The 21,765-nt window shown below is 45.0% G+C and overlaps 3 protein-coding genes across 3 annotated transcripts in view; 1 reads left to right on the forward strand and 2 right to left on the reverse strand.

Moving 5' to 3' along the window:
- Positions 1-1,331: 1,331 nt before the first annotated feature.
- TUBA8 (tubulin alpha 8) lies at positions 1,332-8,730 on the reverse strand. Its single transcript, XM_015628967.2, has 5 exons — positions 8,698-8,730; positions 4,807-5,029; positions 3,989-4,137; positions 2,440-3,120; positions 1,332-1,654 (listed from the first exon to the last, which is right to left on the reverse strand). Exons 1-5 carry the CDS (start codon positions 8,698-8,700, stop codon positions 1,367-1,369), a joined length of 1,344 nt encoding a protein of 447 aa, XP_015484453.1. The 5' UTR covers positions 8,701-8,730; the 3' UTR covers positions 1,332-1,366.
- A 2,416-nt stretch (positions 8,731-11,146) lies between these two features.
- Positions 11,147-16,091, reverse strand: PEX26 (peroxisomal biogenesis factor 26). Its single transcript, XM_015628969.3, has 5 exons — positions 15,793-16,091; positions 15,308-15,448; positions 14,639-14,952; positions 13,834-13,980; positions 11,147-13,438 (listed from the first exon to the last, which is right to left on the reverse strand). The coding sequence occupies exons 1-5, from the start codon at positions 15,969-15,971 to the stop codon at positions 13,335-13,337; spliced, it is 885 nt and encodes a 294-aa protein (XP_015484455.1). The 5' UTR covers positions 15,972-16,091; the 3' UTR covers positions 11,147-13,334.
- A 1,419-nt stretch (positions 16,092-17,510) lies between these two features.
- Positions 17,511-21,765, forward strand: part of MICAL3 (microtubule associated monooxygenase, calponin and LIM domain containing 3) — a 170,329-nt gene continuing 166,074 nt past the window's right edge. The window contains exon 1 of the mRNA XM_019006602.2: positions 17,511-17,665. The gene's annotated coding sequence lies outside the window, so the exon portion shown is untranslated. The remainder of the gene's footprint in view (positions 17,666-21,765) is intronic.

Raw genomic sequence — 21,765 nt, forward strand, 5'->3', positions numbered from 1 at the left:
CCCCCAGTCCCTCGTAACGTGCCCCAGTGACCCCAGAAAAAAGGAGTTTGAGGGAAAAGTGGTTTAAGTTGAGGGGAAATGTAATTTTCCACTATTGTCTGTGTTTAAATTGGAGGGGATCCCCCTTCACCTGTGATTTTAAGGGTATCAGTTAAAGGAAAACTTGTCTTTTCCATTATTTAAAGTTTAATTGAGGGGAAAAAATGCATTTTTCCAACGTTTGAATTATTTAAACAGAGGGGGGAAAAGGCAGAAAAATAGAGAGGAAAAAATGGCAGGAAGTGTGAGGAGAAGAAAGAGAAAAAAAAGGGCAGGAAACACAAAGTGGGAAAAGAGTAAGAAATATAAGGGGGAAAGGGTGGGAAATGTGAGGTAATTAGCAATCATGCATTAATTAATCGGGAACTTATGAACACAACTGTGCAACAAAGGTGAGATGTTGCCTTCATTTTTGTGAGAAAATCTGGCAGAATCAGTCCCAGAAATGAGATTTTTCAGGTCTGGAAGTTCACAGTCCTGAAAAAAGGCAACTTGGTTATTTCTAAGAATTGTGTTACTTTTTATAGGCAGGTCCTTCTTGAAGGGAATTCTGTATTAACATCATAAAAAAATCTAGATTCTGAAATGAGCAAGGAGGATCACATTTGCATGTAGGAGAAGTTGATCAAAAAGTAAGACAACATCCCATTTGTTGCACAGAGGTGTTAATAAATTCCCAAATAATTTATGCATGAGCACCTAGGTACTTCATGCATAAGTGCCAAATTAATTTATCCATGAGCATCCAATTAAATCTGCCCTCCATATGCCTTAGCACAGCTTCTGGGAGGACTTCTTCCACGAATTTCCCAGGCACAGAGGTGAGGCCAACAGCTTGGCAGTCACCAGGGCTCTCCTTTCCACCCTTTTTAACAATGGGGACAATGTTTCCTTTTTTCCACTCCCCTGGGACTTCACCTGATTGCCAGGACTTTTCAAATATCCCAGAGAGGGGATTCCAGAGAATCCCGGCTTAGGAGGTGTCTGTGGTGTTCCTGTTGGCTCTGTTGCTCTTGTGCAGGGTTCTGCAGCTTTTTGGGATGACATACATGGAATGTAATGAGTTTACCATGTACATTAAAGTTTAAAGAGGTTCACATTTAGTGTGCAAGGGAGAAAAAGTCTTTTTACATCACCGGGAGTGGCATTAATACAGCTGATGATATCTTACAGGATAATTTGCCTGTCATTTATGGAACAAAAATGTCACTGTATGAATTCTCCTAAATTTATGTTTACAATGTACTGAAAACCTAATTGTTGACACATGCAGCACAGTGACACAGAGACAATTCCATGCTCACCAGGAACAAAATGTATTTTAAAATTACTCCACATCATTCTCTTCTTCAAAAGAGTCAGTTCCCACTTCTTCATAGTCCTTTTCCAGGGCAGCCAGGTCCTCTCTGGCCTCTGCAAACTCTCCCTCCTCCATGCCCTCACCCACGTACCAGTGCACAAAAGCTCTCTTGGCGTACATCAGGTCAAACTTGTGGTCCAGCCTTGCCCAAGCCTCGGCGATGGCCGTGGTGTTGCTCAGCATGCAGACTGCCCGCTGCACTTGGGCCAGGTCTCCACCAGGAACCACCGTAGGAGGCTGGTAGTTGATGCCAACCTGGAAAGGGGAATGTGAGAGAAGGCTGTAGAGCAGCAGGAGGCAGTCAGAGAGATGAAGAAATGCGAGTGAAGTTACAGGTGCTGGGGTAGAGTGGTGCCATTCCAAATGTCAAATACCGTGATGCACACTCACTTTAATACCTGTACTATTCTGCTGTTTCATGTACACTGATGAGTTTGTGGCTTTTTTAAGAGCTACTCAGTACTGAACACAGAGTTTTGCCATGACACTCTGTAGAACGTAACACAAAATGTTGGTTCCCAGTGGAAAGCTGACATTGCTGCAGGAGCTGTTTGTATGACAAATGTTTTTCCACTGTTAATGTCTGTATCGTTGAAAATGTTTCCCAACACTGCTGTGTAGCCAGTGTGGAGAAGCTGTATAAAATTCTAGGTTAACTAAGAGATTCCCTAATATCAGCATCTCCTTTATTAATTTTATCAGTTTTGGTATTTCCTCAATTTTAGATTGTGCCTCAGAAGCAACACTTATTGATTTGTTTCAAAGGTCAGGTCTGAAATTAAAACTTCTTTCAATTTTAACCTGTACACACTTTGAATTTCCACTTATTTCAATATCTAAGAGCCTGTGTCAATGGGATGTCCAAAGGAGAAAAGGCACATTCTGTAAAAATGCTTCCTTCTTATGATCATTGGGAAATATCTATATTCCCCCATGTTCAGGTGGAAACAGAAGAAACAGAAAGACTCAAATACAAGTTTTCTGCTAGGCTGAACCTGCATTTTAAACACCAAAGAGAAGCTCGTGGCAGCCCTACTCACCTTGAAGCCTGTTGGACACCAGTCGACAAACTGGATGGATCTCTTGGTCTTGATGGCAGCGATGGCGACGTTGACGTCCTTGGGCACCACGTCGCCGCGGTAGAGCACGCAGCACGCCATGTACTTGCCGTGCCTCGGGTCACACTTCACCATCTGGTTGTTGGGCTCGAAGCAGGCGTTGGTGATCTCGGCCACCGAGAGCTGCTCGTGATAAGCCTTCTCAGCAGAGATGACCGGGGCGTAGGTGGCCAGCGGGAAGTGGATGCGGGGATAGGGCACCAGGTTGGTCTGGAACTCGGTCAGGTCGACATTCAGGGCTCCGTCGAAGCGCAGAGAGGCGGTGATGGAGGACACGATCTGGCTGATGAGGCGGTTCAGGTTGGTGTAGGTGGGGCGCTCGATGTCCAGGTTGCGGCGACAGATGTCGTAGATGGCCTCGTTGTCCACCATGAAGGCACAGTCCGAGTGCTCCAGTGTGGTGTGCGTGGTCAGGATGGAGTTGTAGGGTTCCACCACAGCGGTGGAGACCTGAGGGGCTGGGTAGATGGCAAACTCCAGTTTGGACTTCTTTCCATAATCCACAGAGAGGCGTTCCATCAGCAAGGAGGTAAATCCAGAGCCAGTGCCGCCACCAAAGCTGTGGAAGATCAGGAATCCTTGCAGCCCAGAACAGGCATCAGCCTGGAAAGCAAATGAGAAAATGAAACAGCAGCAGGTGGAAAAGGTGGGAAAGACTTTGCTACGTGAGCTTATCCTGAGCTGAAGGAGTGAGCAGTCATAGGCAGAATACAGCATAGATTTTACATCAAGGTTTCCTGGGAAAAGGCTGGTGATAATTCCAGCCTTTGCTTTCCTCACTGTCTGAGCTTGTGACATAGGGATCTGTCCAGGCCTGTTATGGATGCTGAAAGCTGGCAGGGAGAACAGATCCTGTGTGAAACTAAGTCACACAGGCTTCTCAGTGTGGCCTGAGAAAGCATCCAAACAATCCTTGGTAAAGGACAGCAATCTGCAGGTGTTGTTTAGTCAAGGGGTGGTGTTCCACTTAACCAATGCTGGTGATGTGTTGCTTTAATGGCCAAGGAGAGTTTTACCTCTCAGACCTTCTCAAACATGTGTATAAAAGAAGATTAAGAATAATAAACTTTGCTCTCTTGGAGAATGCAGCTGAGCAAGTCGTGGTACTCCTCACCATTCCTAATACAGTGTGATAGCCTCTCTCTCTGAACTTCACACTGCTCTGTTATTCTAGCTGAAACCAGCAATCTACAACTGCATAATCCACCCTTCAGTATCAGCATTGGTGCTGTAGGGCTGTGCTAATAATTAAAAATTACATATTCAGAACCACTTCATAAAGATGGCTGGAGGCATGCAGCTGGGAAGTGAACTACTGTTCTCTCTTTTGCACCACGTCCAGGATATCATCTGTATGACTTGCAATCTCTTTTCTGACCCACTGATATCATCTAAAATTAACAAGCTGTTAGTTCTGCCCTTCTTTCCTCTGCAGAGTCCAAACTGCTGCTTCAAAACCGCTGGGATTTACCAGTTTACGGACGCGATCCAGCACCGTATCGATGCTTTCCTTGCCAATGGTGTAGTGGCCACGGGCGTAGTTATTGGCTGCATCTTCCTTTCCAGTGATCAGCTGCTCTGGATGAAAAAGCTCCCGGAAGGTGCCAGCCCGTACTTCATCTGAAGAAGAAAGAGGAAATTGTAAGAATATGCTCCAGTGCCAACAAATTCTGGTTGTTGTTGGCATCAGCGCATGCTCTGAGCCACAGGAGTTCATGTGATGCCAAAAGACAGATGCTGATGGAGAAGGGAAATGTCTCCACAGCATTTTTTTATTGTTGCTTTTGACTGATTTATGGTGCATCTTCAATCCAGCTACTTGTCCTCTCATGAGCTTGTTGGTGACAAGTACAGCCTGCACCCACAGGTCCCCATTAAAAATAAAAAAAATGTGTGAAGAAATTCAGGTGTTCCAATTTTCTGACATCCCTCTAAAACTGGAGGGAGGCAATCAGGCTCCCACTTTGAATCCAAACTGAAGAAAAGTGGAATTTGAATGGCAAAAATGTCCTGATAAACAAATCCAAAAGTTGAATATGGATGTAAAGAGAAGATTGTACACACCCCATGTACCAGCTGTTAAACTGCTGGGGATCCTCCTGTTCCTGTGTTTGTAACACCTGTGGCAAAATCTGGCATCCTCTGTCACGATAAAATTAATTTTATGCTATCTAGTGGCAGTTTGAGGTACAAAGGGTTGCTTTGTTCCAGTGAAGACTGGTTGCACACCTTGGTGATACAAGGGAAAGCAATCTCATCTTCGTTCTGCAGGTTTATTTCTCTACTGACCTACCACAGTTGGTTCCAAGTCCACCATCACAGCCCGTGGCACATGCTTCCCAGTGCCTGTTTCGTTGAAAAACGTGGTGAAAGAGTCATCAGAGCTGAGTTTGTTTTGCAGGTCCTTGAAGGTGCCGTCGGGCTGAATGCCGTGCTCCAGGCAGAAGAGTTCCCAGCACGCATTTCCTATCTGCACTCCAGCCTGGCCAACGTGAACAGAGATGCACTCACGCTGAGGGGAGAGAGAAGAGGCAGGGTCAGGAAAAACAGTGTACCTTAGCTCTCCTGATTCCTGGTGGTTACATTTTCCCACTGTGTTGCTTTTCAGAAAAATCAGTGAATTGTTACTGTCAGCTGTTCATTTGGTTGTTCAGCACCACGACCACAATGAGACTGCACACGCCGGATACTGGGACAGTTCTTTAATAAATTGAGATCTGTGTGCTGTACTATAGAACTATATTAAAACAGTCAGGAAAATTAAGTCAGGAAAACTTAGTTTCAATCACACAAACCCCACCTTCCTTCCTGGATTGGCGCTGCTGAGGAGCACATCCCAGTTTAGTTTATTTTTACTCCTGGCTGGAACCTGACACAGCCATGTGGCATCCTTCACCCTTACGTAACCCAAGGCAGGTGATGTCTTTTGATCCTTCTACCCTGTGATAGCAGGCTGGTGTAGAAACTTGGAAGAGCTGCTTTCACCTAAGGAAATGATTTCAGATTTTCTCGGTCAAAACAAACATTCCTTCCAGCTCCTGAGCAGCCATTGATTTTACACCACGGCTCCATTTCTTGTCAGGCAGTGCCATTGCAGTATATTGTATTTCCATGATTTCCAGCATTGCTTCTGTGGAAGCCAGGAAGAGAAAACTGTAACCCCAGACTAAAGCAGGCAGGAGTCCATTGCTCCAAAATCCTGTATGCTTAAAAGTACAGGAGCTTGAAGGCCACAGTGCTGGGTTTCATAAGTTCACAAACAGAATTATGAAGGAAATACTTGTGGGTTAGTCCCAAAAATTGCAACACTGTCTGCACTGAAAGGCATTTTTTTGAGGAGAGAGTGGTTTTAGGCATGTGGATTTTTTCAGATTCAGTTTCTGCTTTGAAGCAATTCAAGCTGCCTGAGCTCTGATTTTGTGATACTCAGGACCTTGTCTATGCTAGGGAGCAAAAAAGAGTCAGGTCATAGTACAGAACACTGGCCTGTGATCTCCAGTGCTGATTGACAATTCAAAAAACTGGCACAGTTTTGGCTTAGGCCAGTTAATATTTTTCCAGACAATGCTTGGGCACCATGCAGAAAACAACTCGTCAAAATTGTGAGCAGCTCAGTGACCACTGCCAGGCTTTGGAGAGGGAAGGAGAATTGAGATGCCCAGATATGAAGCCAGCCTGGCTTTAAGGGCAGAGGACAGTCCTCACTCATTCTTGTTTTGTAATATTGCATTTAGAGATAACCAATGGCACTATTAGATTTGACCAGTTAATTTTAATTTTTTTTTAAATCAAATTCTGTAACTGCTTACCTAGCAAAATCATTCTGTGACCTGAGAATGAAATGTATCTTCCCCAAAAACTAAATTTTCAGTTGCAATGTGTGATCAGCAACATCTCTGGAGCAGTTTTCTTCACAAATTAACATATATTCTTAATTAAGAATGATAACTGAAGACATTTTTTCAGAAGCAGCTAGAATTTCAAAAGTCACCACTGCCCCAGCTAGTCATCCCCAGAAGCTCAAATGAGCATGAAAGCTCAATTTAAATCTTTCATTCAATGAAATAAATTATTTCTTTTCAGTACTCATTTCTAAGCTGCTGCCCCTGCAAATGCACATGTTCTCAAGAGTACTTGCACAACCCTGTTTTTTCTCAACTGAGCTGTGCAAAAGTCTCAGAGTTATTTTAGTGACAAGGGGCTTTATGAGTGAGTGTGTTGCAATCTGGAGGATTACCCAGGAGACACTGAAGGCATATTTGGGCTTAGAGAATTCAATTAATGCTGACTTTCCTGCCTTTTCTTTCAAATCCCAGTGTGAATCTGTAAGAAAAATTAGGGTTTCTTTTCTTTTCAAACACAGCAGTGAGCCCAGCTGGCTTTTAAAAAGATCTTTTTAAGCAAAACTACAATTACAAGTCAAGAAATATTTTAAACCTAAAAAGATGTTTTGCTCACTTCTTCAGGTCTGCTTTTTCACAGATAGAACAAGTTATTGCTGCCTTAGGGAGTTAATATTGTAAAGCTTCATACAGGACTGTGGTTGAAGATTTTTCAGACTGAGTTTTCAGCTGCACTAGTTTGAAACCATATCTCAACCCTGATTTTTGAGCCATTTCATCTTCTCCTACCCCAGGAGTAATTTGGAAATATTCTACCAAAGAGAGAAGACAGTGAAAAAGAGGTTTCTGATTTTGCATAGTAAACAGCATTAAAATAGATGCCAGACTTTCAGTAGGGAAGAGAGTGGGCCTTCTTCAGCGTCACAGTCAGAGTAAGCTGATCTTTATGTGATATTTTAATTTGGAGCCTATTCCAAACTCATGTTTCACATCCCACCACTAATGCACCAGGACAGATCCAACAAAGAAACAGTAGAACAGACCAGATCCTTTGCAAAACTAAACCTGGGACAGCTTTAAAAAAACAAGCTAATACCTGGCTCCAGGAGTAATAATATTTAATAATAATATTCAATAATAATATTTAATATTAAATATTGCAGTATTTACTGCAAAAGGCAGACTTTAGTCTTCCAGCTGTTCCACAAACACTCTCACTTCCCTAGGTCTGGGGAAGCCTGTGGAAGTATTTTGCCTGCAAGATGAGCTGGCAGAAAGTAACACAGTTCTTCCTCTGCACCAAAATTAGACTCAGTGCTAGAGATATACTGGGGTACAAGGTGATATGGTTTCTTTCACATTCTAAGAGGTTTTGAGAGATTTCTACAAATTTATGACAAACCCCCAACACTTAAAGGGCATTTTTTCTTAAATTAACTTAATTAATTTACTTAAATGCATACGTATATAAAAGGATTCATGGACTCCAGAAACACACATGCATACCCTATACAGCTATGGATAGTACAGCCATTGGGGTTAAATTAATTTTAAACAGACACAAAAATAACTAACTTTTTTTGTTGTTTATTTCCAAAAAAATATATCTAAAAAAAGGATCTGTCACTGGAAATGTCTTGTAGCAATATTGCTTTTCATTTATTATGGAGGGTTTTTTTCATTTTCAGGAGAAGGCTTCATTTTTGTAAAACACAAGAAGGAGAGCAATTTAAAGGAAATAGAATTAATTTCTAAGAGATTCCAGAAACTGAAAAAATGTAATTTTTTGTTGATTTTTTTCACTAGACTATATACAAAACCCATTTTATTTATTTTTTTGATTTTTCATAGTTGCTTTATTTTTGAGTAGATGAAAATGTTACTTTTCTCAAACAAATGCAATAGAAAAATAAAGAAACTTTTGACACATACATTTATATATTATCCATGTAGCCATGATTCACAAGCTTATAAAAGTAGAAAACCAAGACATACACACCAGGACAAGGAGCTAAACTCTGTCTTTGGCTAAAGGATCTCAAGTAGATAAGTCCTAATTATTCATACAAAAACAAACCACTGTTGAGAAAATGTGGTCACAAGAAGAAAGTACCAAACAGCTGAGACTCCACATCTAATTGATCTTGTAATTCCACTAATTAGGGACTCTCTGAAGAAAATGTAATGCTGTAATGCCTCAGTGAGATTTTCTGCACTCCTTTCCCATCTCCTCACGTGGTGAGCGGTGCGTGAGGTCAGGACAACAGCAGAGCCCACTGCCTTCCCTCGCCCACGGCCCTCCCAGCCCCCGTGTGCTCAGTGCTCCCCATCCCCTTACCATGGTGCCTCCAGAGGTGTTTCCCTCCCTTTGGGATCCCTTTGGGATGGCTGGTGGCAGCTCTGTGCCGGAGCCTGGCTCTGGGCTGCAGGGCAGGAGGAACCCCTGGCCCGGCACCCGGCACCTGCTGCTGCGCTTCAGCGTCACAGCGCTGGGGGAAGAGGTCACCCTGCTGCCTCCAACACTCCTCCTGTGCAAATCCTCCCTCACAGGCTGGCCTGACACACCCCAGGCTTCCAGCTCAGTGCAGACAGCGTTGACATGCTCATTCATTTGGAGTGTGGCCATGTGGCACGTTGTACACTGTGCTTTCTCAGACCTCGGGGTTTTAGGTCACCTGCAACATGCCAGGTCCCTGTTCTGCCAACACGTACTGCTGTAGCTGAAAATCACACCTCAGTTCCAGCACAGAAGGTGTAAGAGAGCAAATGAATGGAAAGGAGAAGGATAGAAGAAAAACAGAGATCTGGAAAGTAAATATAATTATCATTCTTAAGTGTGCTCTGTTAGTGCTTCTAAATGATCTCCTGGCTTCTCTACTAACATTTCAATTTACTCCTATTACTTCTCTTTCCATGTGCAGTCATCCAGGCTGTCAGCAGGATGGGACAGCTTTCAGTACAGACTCTCACTACTCTTCCCAAACAACAGGAAAAGATTTGATTCTTATTGCAGTGTTTATTGCAGGACAGGTCTGGAGGCATCACCCCAAAATTCTGACACCAAATTGGTGCAGTCACCTCCACCCTTTTGCTCCTTCTGCATTAATTCCCCACTGGAAACAGCAGCTTCTCTCAATAGAGAAATCCTCACTTTGATGCAGCTCCTGGGTAACAAAGAGGAAGGCACACTTGATCATTGAATCTGTGTTATGTATCCCCAGACTTTATAAAGGTACTGTTTATGATGATGTTTAATCAGCAGACATTAAATAGACAATTCCTAAAATGTAGGTTAGTCTACTCTGACATGTTGATATTAACAGATTGCCAACAGTGACAGAACAATCAGCATAGAAGAATCCCCTTTAACACCTGCATTTTAAGAGTGAGAAATAGTTCATATTGGTTTTTATAAACTCACTTTGGTATAGTCTTCATTTTGCTGCTCTTTACATAAACCTGCAAACCATTACTCTTTGCTTTTGGCTGGGAAAAGCTACAGAGCCATAATTTTTGGAGCCATAGTTGTTTTTTAACAAAGAATTTCCATGATAATTTCCATCTGCTGCTTTGCTTAAACTGAATCTCAGAGTTCTTCAGAAAACCATCAGGTCATTGCTTTGAGACTAAGGAATACTCTCACATTTTCATATCTCTGAAAATGGCATTTTGGAATAACCTAGAACGCAGAAGTACCATTGTACTGGTTTAACTCCAGCTGGCAACTGAGCACTGAACCAGAAGAAAAAGAACCTTGGGTTGAGGTATAGTTTAGCACACAAAGCCAAAGTTGTGCCCACAAGCAAAGCAAACCAAGGAGTGGATTCACCACTTCCCATGGGCAGGCAGGTGTTCAGCTACAACCAGGACAGCAGGGCTCCATCACTGGCTTGGGAAGACAAACACCATCCCTCTGAATGTCTTCCCCTTTCTCCTTCTTCCCCCAGCTCAGTATGCTGGGCAAATATGCTGGAGATGGAAATACACCAAGAGGCAAATGAAGGACAGTCAGCTGGATGTACATCCCTCCCTCCTAACAGGCTGGTTGCCTGAATGACTCACCAACAGTGTCAGAAACATGGATTATTTTAGAATGCTATTATGCCATTTTACAGAACAGTGCACTCTTAATAAGTTCTTAGGTGATCACATAAAATCCTCTTTTCCTTTTAATTTGGGACCTGTAAGCATTTGCATTTCCCACACATTGTAATTCCTTCCTCAGACAGTGAATGAAGATTTAAACACTGACTTTGCATTCCCTGTAGAACTGTTTTCTGTTATTCTGTTGCCACCTGCTGGGCAAACCAGCAGCATTTCCTTTCAGGATTTCTGAACTTCTCAAGTCTAATAATTAAGTACCTGTATAACATTGCTACACTGATAAAATACTGGTTTTCAGGCATTATCCCTGAAACAGAGAACTGTGCTATGGATTTTTATTTGTAGAGCTTCTCTCCTAATACAACAAAGTCAGAACTATAGTTAGTTCTAATGTGAAGATACATTCATCTAATAATGATGAATACCAGGTATTTTATTCTTGGTAGTATTGGTCTTGGACATCCCAAAATGCAGATTTACACCCTACCAACATCATCAGTGGATTAGATCTCATCAGATCCACACCCAAAACGCTCTTGACTTAATTCAATCTCTGCTGAAACTATGAAACAATGTGAAACTATTCTGCAAGACTGTGATATACTTTGTAGTGTATCAATAGAATAAACACAATTTTTTTCATACCCTCAATCACAGCACAAACAAGCAACTCTACAAAGAGGTCAATCAGTAGTCATTTTATTATAAAAATTAGATACTGCAGCTTTAGTATTAATTGCAAAAAAAAAAAAAACCAAAAAACCCTGATAGCTTATTTCTGCCTTCTTGCTCTCTCATGATGACTTAAAAACAATATAAATTCTAAATCAGTAGTACCCCAATAAAGTTAACATTTCCAACCTACACTTAAAATAAAGTTGAATGTTAAAAATCCTGGTAAATGACACTTAACAGCATTCTAAAAACTGTGAATAGTCTGCTGAAACCACTGGTCCAAACCAACCTCCAAAACAGCATCTCTGCCATCCAACTAAAAATGATGCCAGAAGACTACAGCAAAAAGTGTTCATTACCTAACAGTTACTTTGGTAAGAATTTGGCCTGACTTCACAGTGAAGTTTGTCATTTCATTAACTGGCTTACAAAGGACTTAACCTGAGGCCTTGCAAAGCAGGGGGGCAGAAGATTCATCCTGGTCATTTCTTGGAAGAGCTCAGCTCCAGACAGAGCTTTTGTGTTTCACTCTACCTGATTTCACATCAAGTGTTGGTTTCAGGAACCATTTAGCAATACCAAAGGCTGTTCCTCCCTGTGTGTGCAGAGGCTGTAAGAAATTACTTTTTTATATGGAAAAGCTATGTGCTACTTAACCTGGTGCAGAGTCCTGGCAGAGACAAAATCTTTGGGGAGGGATCTGGGATTGGTCTGGGTTTTAAAATCTCTGGAGACAACTAGGCAAGGTTGTTACTGCACTCAAGAATAACCTGCCTGAGTTTGTCTGACAATAATGCTGGAGAGTAGCTCTTTTTGGGATAATTTTAGATGAAACAGACAACTATTTTTAGTAGTGAAGATGAGACTGTTTGCAAAGTGCCCCAGTAGGGAGCAAAGCAACAGATCCCACACAGTCTGAGGGTACCAACACACCCATTTGTGTGAAGAAAACAGGAACAGCCACCAGCTTGGAGTATAGTTATTGCTAGAGACAAAGGGCACTACTGCTGCCAGACACCACACTGGGATCTCTCCTTGGAATTGACCTCTTGCCAATTGATGAGAAATGGGTGAATGGATGCAGGAGAAATTCATGTTCTACCCCAAACCTCCAGTTTCTGCCCCAGGTGGTTAGAAATGGAGTTGGTCTGGTGACAGACCTGCAGATGTACAATTTTCTTTCCACTGATCTGGGGAAGACCTTGTGATGTCAGAGAAGCATCTTTTTCTATAAAAACTAAACTTCTGTTCTGAATGACAGAGCATTACTGAATTACTATCTAACCTAGGGCTTTGGGTACTGGGGACTTGGGGAGCAATTCTAGATATACAGAGAGACTTTTTGACATCTATGTGAACAAAGCAAGAGGTAGGGAAAGAGTAAAACAAAGCAACAACTTGAGTTGTTCAACTAGACAATAACATAGAATATAATTTTAAAAAATAACTCTATTGCCTTACCACCACCACCAAGTGCTTCTAGGAATGACTATGCATCAAGCAAGCACCAAGTGCTGTAATTTGCATTTAAGAAGAGTACAGCATTAAGAGGTACAGCACAACAGTCTTTGTGGCCCACCACTCCATCTTTCTGGCTTAAATATGACTAAAATCCAGTGTGCCTGTCCAAAGAGGCATCAGTCACAAGAGAAACAATGGCTTTCAAAGTGTAATAGGCTTTACTATCTCCAGTGTTTTTCTTCCATGTGCTTGTCCTAAACCCCATGCTGCAGGAACTGGGCTTTTCAGATGTCTTCAGGCAAAACAGAATATTTCCCTAATCACTGGTACTCTGCTGCCTTCAACAGTCATACCTCCAGGAACACTGTTGCACTTGTTCAGAGAACTGCTCAGCATTTGCAAGGATGAGAACTTCTTCCACAGTTCATAACTGGCTACACAACCCTCGCTCAAGAGACACATCCAAAGCAAAGTGTTGGAAAAGCTTGAAAAAGAGGATTAAAAGGAGGATTCTTATTCAGTTGCAGATAGGGAAGGAGTGGCTTTACCCTAGTGTTGGACGGGACCAAGCAAAATGTCAGGAAAACTTGCTGTGGCTTCAAAATTCATACACCACCATTCCCTGTCTGGAGAAATTCCAGGAGTCCACAGGTGGTCATCTCAGATTTCACCAGTCCCTGAAGAGCCTGGTAACATCCCCAAGACAAAGGTGACACCTTTAGTGGAGGAAGACACTTAGTCTCGAATTGGAGGCCTGTGGATTGGAGAAAGCACGGCTGCCCAAGCCTGTCTGAAGAGCTGGACCAGCTTGTAAATGAATGGCAGTGATGTGGGAGAAGCTGCAAAGCAGAACAAAAAGGTAAAACCAGCTTAGTAAAACTAACTAGGTAAAACTAACATACACTAAACATATTAAGAAAGAACTACCCTCAACTAGAGTTAATAAAAACCCAGCTCTCTTCCTTCCTCCAGTGAGGAAAAGGCTGAGTTTAGGACAGCTCTGCCTGCCTCTCACAGTCTGTACCTTGTCTGCTGGAAAGAGTTTTCAGAAAACTGGCATTTGTGGAGCTTCATCTTTCTACATGGACTGCAACTGGAAACATTAGACAAACTAAGTACCTAGTCACCCAGACTTTGTGTCTCCCTGAGACATTCACCATACTTAATACAAGCAAATAATTTCTTTTCCATAAGCACAATGAAATTTGAAAAATTGGAAATCTTAATCATGTACCTGGGTCTAATCTCACCACCACCAGGTACAGCAAAAAAGTAGCCAAGAGCATCTTCTTGTAAGGAAGTAAATAGAAGTGATTTGACATGGACCTCATTGCTCTACGCAGCAACGTCAACATGGTCAGGAGCTTTTGGGACAGCACTCCTGGAAAACAAGAACAGAAAGGCTGTTAGGGCAAGGTAAAGTTTAAAAAGTAATCACACAGATATAGACAATAAAAAACTAAGATACTGGAAGTCTGCATGAGAGCTGAGCTGGGTTTGGTTTTTTATACAACAGAGAAACAGTACAATTTTGTAATACACTTCATTCTACTTCTTTTTTAGGCATCTACTTTACTGCTATATGATCTTATACCACAGTAGTGCCAGCTTCTGTCCTGGGAGAAAACATCAAATTATTTACAGTTCTGGAGAAGGAGCAGTACTTTAAAATGCTAGACAGGCATTGTTCTACTTGGACTCAACTGTAAATGGAAATGAAGTAAATTGTACACAGAGCCAACAAAACGTATTGCCAGGTAATCTTAGTTTTCCTTTTTTACCTTAAAAAAAAAACCAACCAAAACCTCCACAGTGCTTTTGATCCTGGACATTAATTGTTATCTCCTGATGTTGGCAGAGACTAAATATGCCTCGCAATTCTCAGCAAAGGTATCACTAAGTTCTTTAATTCCTGCTGTGATACACAACAGGACTTCCTCACAGCAATATTCTTAATAGCTGCTACCCTTCGCCAGCAAGGGACCAGCTTGAAATGAAACCATAAAAAGAAGAGCACAAACAACAGAGGGAAAGCCCACCCAGAACAGTTTCTGTGGCCGGGTCTTGCTGCTCCTCAGCAGCCGAGCGTGTCTCTTCGCGCTGAGCCCAGCGGCGGCGGCTCTCGCGGACGGTGCCAAGGAACGCCAGCTGCCGCTCGCTGTCCAACGTGGCACAGCCCCGCACCAGCTCCTCCGCGCCCTCAAAGCGCCCCAGAGGCAGCAGCACCTGCTCCAGGTACAGCTCCAGCAGCGCCCCGAACTCGGGCAGGCTCTGGTTGGCACAGGCTCTCAGCCAGCTGCTGCCAACCTCCAGCATCACCTGCGGCTCTCGCACTTTGCTGTACAACAGGATGCTGGAATGCAAGGGAGAAGCAGGAGAAAACACAAAGTCTTTGTCAGAGCTACAACCCACACGCAGCTCTCATGAAGGAACAAATCAGGGTCTACATCAACACACACAGAGAATTCTGAGGCAGACAACAGGTGCAGCTATCGATGTTACTCTCTCAGCATCACCTCTTTTGGACTTGATCGCCATGAAGCAATCCTGCAGGCATGCTCCAGCACACACAGGTCAAGAACAGGCCTGTCCCAGATCTCACTTACACCACACAAAGTGAAAACATCATGTAATACCCAAGCCTGGCCTGCAGTTAAACCTAACGCAAGCCCTGTGTGTACATCTGACAGCAAGAGACAGAAACTCACCACAGTTCCAGAACTTTTGGAGGCAGATGTTCAGGTACATGGTAATACTGCAGCACCCAAGACAGAACTTCTCTCCACCGGTTCATCTCGGCCAGCGCCTGAATCCCCACAACACAAAGGGAGCATTTCACTTCTGCAAAACTGGTAAGGAACAGACACCTAAATAAGTGCTTCTTACAACCACATTTCCCCTTGTATCCCTTCCAGTGAGCTTCAGTGCATCCCAGGTACCCCACAGCTCTCTGCTTCCCCTCTACTTATCCCCTATAAAAAGGTCAATTCGACCTCCGAGGATACACACTGTGACTGTACCTCTGAGAGAACGAAGGGAAGGCTGCTGGGCACACCCCACCTCCCTCAAACACAATGAAACGCGTTAATACCGACAGGGATAAAAGAAACCCCAAAGCAGCGCAGGCTGAAGTTCGAAGGCAGCCGGGCGCTGATGCAGCACCGAGCAGCTTCCCCGTTCCCGCCGTTCGCACCTCTCGGGGCCAGGGCCGGGGCCAGGGCCGGGGCCGGGTCCCAGGCTGTCGCAGCCCGCCTCACACCGCTCCACGGCGGCGGCGAAGTCTCGGTGCAGCACCAGCAGATCCGCCGCCTCCTCCAGCAGCGCGGCCGCCTGCGCCGCCCCCGGGGCCCAGGCGGGCGGCTCGCCCCTCATGGCCCCGGCGGGAGGGCTCTCCCCGGCCCCGCACGGCTCTGCCTCAGCCTCCGGCTCCAGCGCCGCCACCGCCCCCGCCGGGGTCCGGCTCGGCTCCGAGCCGCTCGGGCAGGCACCGGAAAGCCGGGCTGGAGCCGCCCGGCAGCGGAAGGGCCGCCCCGGAGCATCCCGCGGGCCGCCGGGATGTGTAGGCCCTGCTGCAGGAGGGCCGCGGAGGCTGAGGGAGCTGGGTCTGTTCAGCCTTGGGAAGAGACGACTGAGAGGGAATCTCTGTAATGTGGATAAATACCTAAAGGGAGGAGCTTAGAAGATAAAGGCAGGTTCTGCTCTGTGGTACCGAGCAGTAGGACAAGAGGCAAGCGGCAGAAACTGACGCACAATAAATTCCGCCTGGGCAGGGGGAAGAACTTCAGTGTGCGGTGAGCTCGCACTGAAACGGCTTGGCCAGAGCAGGTGTGCAGTGTCCCTTCATGGAGATATTCCAGAATGGCCTGGATGCAATCCCGTGTGCTCGGCAGTGACCCTGGCGGAGCAGGGAGCTGATGACCCGCTGTGCTCGCTTCCAGCCTGACCCCCGCCGTGACCCTGCGGGGATCAGCGGTGCAAAGCGGGCTCTGTGGGACCGACATCGCTGCCCGTCCCTGACAAAACACGCTTCCTTCATCTCCTCCCTCCTGTGGCCGCCCAGGGAAAGGGGCCGAGCCCGCCTCGGCTGTTCTCCCCGCGGCCGCCGGGAGTCAGCCCAGCCCCGGGAGTGTCCCGGTTCTCCTCTCCCGGGAGCCGGGGCTGGATCCCGCCCGGCCGGGGGATGGATGCTCTCCGCTCTCGGCCGCCTCCTCCTCCGGGCACCTCTCCTCAGGCACCCCGTGCCCGCAGGTTTAAGCACATCACGCTGTTAATGGAGTTGGGGTGTAATGACAGCGTCTCCAGCAGTGCCCTGCAGGCAGAGATTGGCGTTCTCCTCCGGTTGTTGTTTAAAAACAACAGGGTGTCTTGGTTACGAGGTAATTGCCTCAAACGCTCTTCAAAAAGGGATCTCTACAGGAGAGACGGGATTGATTTCTCTCGCAGCCTTTTTAAACAACCAACACATTTATCTGTCCCCCCACTATGATTATGTAATTTAAAAAAAAAACAAAACCAAACGGGCTGATACAAAACACGCCGCATAGTGAAACACATCTTTTAAAGGGGATTTTCTATGCCTTTTCAGTGTGGGGAATCTGATTAAAAGGTTGATCAGAGCTCTGTTTCTCTAGGTAGCTGTTTCCCGGAGGCAGGACCACGCACCTGCCCCTCTCGGCAACAGGAGCAGCTTTTACACAGCGGCGCATCCAAGGGGTTGGCACACCGCCCTTAGCTGTGGAAGAGATTCCCGAAGGATTCTGGCTGGCTAAGGTGAAACCACCGCACAGAAACATGTGAAAGGAAGGGCCCAGCAGCAAGCAAAGGCAGAGATAAAGGCGTTTCAGACTTCTCTTTCTTTTGCTCGGTGTTTGCAATTTGGAAAGCAGCATTCCTTTTTGGGAACTACAAGTCCCAAAGTGCACTGTGGGAAGAACGTGCCTCGTACCAGCTAGTGCCCAGCACAAATTCCCAAATATGGATAAGGAATCAACTTTGAAAAAGACTCACACTGGCTTGGATGCTCCTCACTGAGACTCAGAAAAGGAGTGAGACAGCACAAAAACAAGGTGAGTGCGCTATGCAAAGATGCTGTTGGAGGATTTCTTTCATGGGGCACAGGCAGTGATGTTCTGTCCCTTAGAAGGGCAGCCCAGCATTGCCCTGGTGATGTTTGCAGGAGGTGTTGTGGTCACGGAAGCAGCTTTTGGAGAGGGGCTGTTGTTTCAGGTGGGGAGTGAGTCAGATCCTGTTTCCCTGCGGATGCGCCTGATGAATAAAGACCTATGGAAAGACAGAGCTGCAACACTGATGCAGTTGTGTTAGAGGCTGGGAAGGGTCAGGGAGAAGTAGGAGTTGCTCTAAACAGCAGCTCCGTATGAGTTGCAGTGTGTGGTTGTGTAAGAAGACAAGGTGGACAAACAGCCTTGTAATAACAATAATTATAGGTTAAATTAATTTCTCCGTAAGGCATGGTAGAATGTTTTTGTACTTCACCCCTCTTCCTAGAGGGGACAGTGTGGTGCCTTGAAGGCCAAACCTCTCGCAGCTCTCTGACCTGCAAATAACACTCAGTAACAGGATTGTTTAACTTCAGGCCAGGAACAATTACCTATTTTACCGGCTATTAGTTAACAAGCAAAATTAAATCATTCTGAAACAGAGTAATCTTCGTGGAGATGAGAGACGCTTCTGCCGGGCATAGGTGGAATCTTGGTGGCTGACCTGGTCACGGGCAGCATCAGCTCCTGCCTCTGTTTCTCTGGCTGGCAGTCAGGCAGGCTCCTGGTGCAGCTCAGATGCTGTGTGGGGACATTCTGCTGCTGGGTGACGTCAAGTGCAGCTGGCCAGCTGCACCCATCACCCCAGCACCCTCCTCCTGCTATGTAGGGTCATGGAGCAGCACAGCCGGCGCAGCGCTGCAAATGTAGGAGCTGCAGTGCTCGGGAGGAGAGCCTGAGACTGTTTGGGCTGCTGAACCGAACTGTCAGATGGATACTTGTTGCCAAGTCAGAATGATGCTGTTTTTCCATCTTTCCTTGAATGGTAGCAGCTTAAATTGTCTTAAAGCTGGAAGGGTCCCTCTCGTGCTTGAAGCAGCTACGCAGCAGGGCAATGTCTCGTGCTACACAGGAAAGCAGCGTGTTTGCCTGTGCTCCTGGATAACAGTTTCTAGAAACCAGAAAAGCTACAGTCAAACCACCTGGCTGTCAGTGACAGGTAGAGTACCATAGTGGGGTTTGTGTCCTGGGTGGGATGTCTATGCCCAGCTTGTTGCCTTTTATACAAAATCAAGGAGGTTTTTTCCCCCCATCTTTTTTTGTATAGGAGAAGGAAAAATGAGTTTCAGCAGGGCCTTGTTTGTGTGTGCATCATCTGTGGATTTGCAGGTTCCCCTCCTCCCTCTCCTGCCAGGCAGTTAGAGGAGAGTTTAGGGTTACAGGCACCTGTGACAAGGCCTCCTGAGGTAAATCGCCTCAGCTATTAATCCAGATCTGACCAGCACACGGTCACAGGGCCAGAGGGCTGGCAATCAGTCTTTTTCTGTTGTCTCTTCTGTGTCAGTAGGCTGTTAATAGGAGATTAGCAGCATTAGGGAGACTTTGAGCTAGAAATGGTGAGGCCCTATGATTTGATTTGAAGAGAAAGAAACCCTCCTACACTCGTATAAAAACAAACAGAAGAGCTGGAAATTATAAACGGCATTACAAACACAACTGAGGAAAGCACGGCCTCTAGGAAAGATGTGGAGCTCTGTAGTACCTCATAGCTTATCAGCAGGACTTTAACAAAGCAATGATGTCCATGGAGACCTCAGGTCCCAGGATGCAGGGATAAGAACCACTCTGTTCTTATCACTATGGATGCTAACTATGAGTAAAAGCAGGGAGCACAGTGCCTGTGGAATAGCAGGCAGCATAATTTTCTCAGTCTCGCCTGAGAAAGTGGCCTGGGAAATCGTAAGGAGGAATTAAAACAATCCTCAGAGATAGAAGACAGCCTTGCAGGTGCTGTTTGTCAGTCTCTTGTTTTCTTGCAAGAGAAGGTCAAGGGGTGGTGAACCCCACTGACCAATGATGGTGATGTGTTAGTTTACTAACACATACTTAAAAATACTTACTTAAAATATTTTCTTACTAAAAAATAAGAGTTTTGCCTTTCTGTACTTTCACATATCGGTCTATAAAAGAAGATCTGAGGTAATAAACCTTGGAGGAACTCTCCTGTTTAACTCACAAGAGAGTCTGTGTCGTTCTCGCTGTTCCCAATAGAGCGACATTATCACCACGTGCTTTTGTTTGACTCTGGCGAGACCATGACATGCTGGAATCTGTAATTCACTTGTAATTTCCATCAGCAGTAAATCCCTATTAAATATGAAGCTGGCTGGCTGCAGATCCCTTCAATTAGCCCAGATTCAGGGCTTCCCTGGCTGCTGGCAGGCGGTCTGCAGAGCCTGGGGCTGGGTGAAGGTGAGCTTTGAACAGATGGCCCATGGTGATACTCTCTTATCTCACTCAGCACTGTGGCCCAGCATCACACCTATTTTTTTGTGCTGGTTAGAGAAAACTCACCTGACTTTTGAGCCCACCTGCTGCTGTTCCTAGTCAGTGTATTTAAGTGTCTGATGTTGGCTATATCCAGAGCTGTGTAAACAACAGGCGAGGATGGTGGAAAGCAGAAAAGACAACTGCAGGGGCAGTCACAGGCATGGTCCAACTGGGGGATATCACATAAAACAGAAGAGCAAATCTCTGTTTCAGCCTTCATCACAGATGTATAAACACCGAGTGAGGTGTAAACACTGGGAACTGGGAAACTGGAAACACAGGGTAGTGTTTGCAACTTGTCAAAACTTGAGTTTTACTCAAATAATAACAAAACCTTTCCGAAACAAAGAGCAATTTTAAGTTGATTAAGTCCCTTTCTTTGCTTCATAATCAAATAAAATACTCACCTTGGCAAGGCAGCTGTCAAAGAATAGCAGAAGTTACTTTGATTTAATTGTTACTGTTATAATAGTCATAATTAGTGCTGGGTGGGGCATTTCATAGCTGTAAGGTGACCAATTTGGTTCAAGGCCTAGGGCATCTTCTTTTCTTCAGCTAGTTATTATCTTTGAGAAAATACTGAAGCCTGTCATCACTGTGGGTCAATTACACCCTGTTTGCCTAGCCCAGCGTCTCTTTGCTCATCGCTTTAGAGTCACAACCCCTCTAACAGTTAATGTCTCTTCTCAAGGCCCAACTTGCCAAAATCAACTCTCATCCATGAGTCTCCACCTTTCCTTTTTTTCAAAAGCCAGCCTTGTGCTCTCAGGACTGGGAGAAAGGCTTGACAGTGTGAATCCTGGAACTGTTTGTACCACAAGGTAAACGAGGTGATTTGAGAAAATGGTTCTTCTCGTTTTTAACTTCCTGACATCTCAGTGTTTCTTTTCACAGCATCACCTGTCCTTCATTCTGAATGCACATTTACTGTAATCTGTGTTAATTACCTCTACAAGCAGGCAATGCACCTTCTGCATCTTGAATTGGAAATTTCAGAGTGTGCTACAGAAGTTAACAAACTATTTTCCATCTCAGTCTGCTGGTCCTGGCTCTTGTGTGGCCTTGTGGTGCTCACAGAAGTTGTGATGTGAGGTTGCTTTAGGAAAGCCAGCAATGCTGCAGAATTGCATGGTAGCAGTGCCTGAGCCTTGGAAAAATCCCCTGGGAAGGGGATGTTTGTGGTGGGCAGAACTCCCCTGCTTGCTGTTTGTGCTCCTGAACTTGATATAGTAATTTACTGGTAATTGCTATTTTATGAACCTCCATGTGAACTTTTTTTTTTAACATAATTTTTTTTAATATAGTTAATTAATAGTAATTAGTAAAATTAGTATTTTAATAAACTTGCAGCACCTTTTTTGGGAGGATTTCTCCCCTCCTCTGGAAGATCTGTGTGCTATTTCAGGGTCTTACAGGTTTGAGAGGTGTGCTTACACCATGTGTAGGATTAATGTCTCAAGCAGTGCATTGGCCCTCGTTTCCCTCTTTCCCTCTCTCGTACTCGCTGCTCCTTCTCATCTTTCTTGGCAGCACCAGGTGCAGACAAAGGTAGGATTAAATGTCTAATTAGTTTATGTAGCCTTACACATACGTGGTTACTTCTTGGCACTGGGGGAAGG

This window comes from Parus major, chromosome 1A (assembly GCF_001522545.3).
Source record: "Parus major isolate Abel chromosome 1A, Parus_major1.1, whole genome shotgun sequence".
NCBI classification, from domain to species: domain Eukaryota; kingdom Metazoa; phylum Chordata; class Aves; order Passeriformes; family Paridae; genus Parus; species Parus major.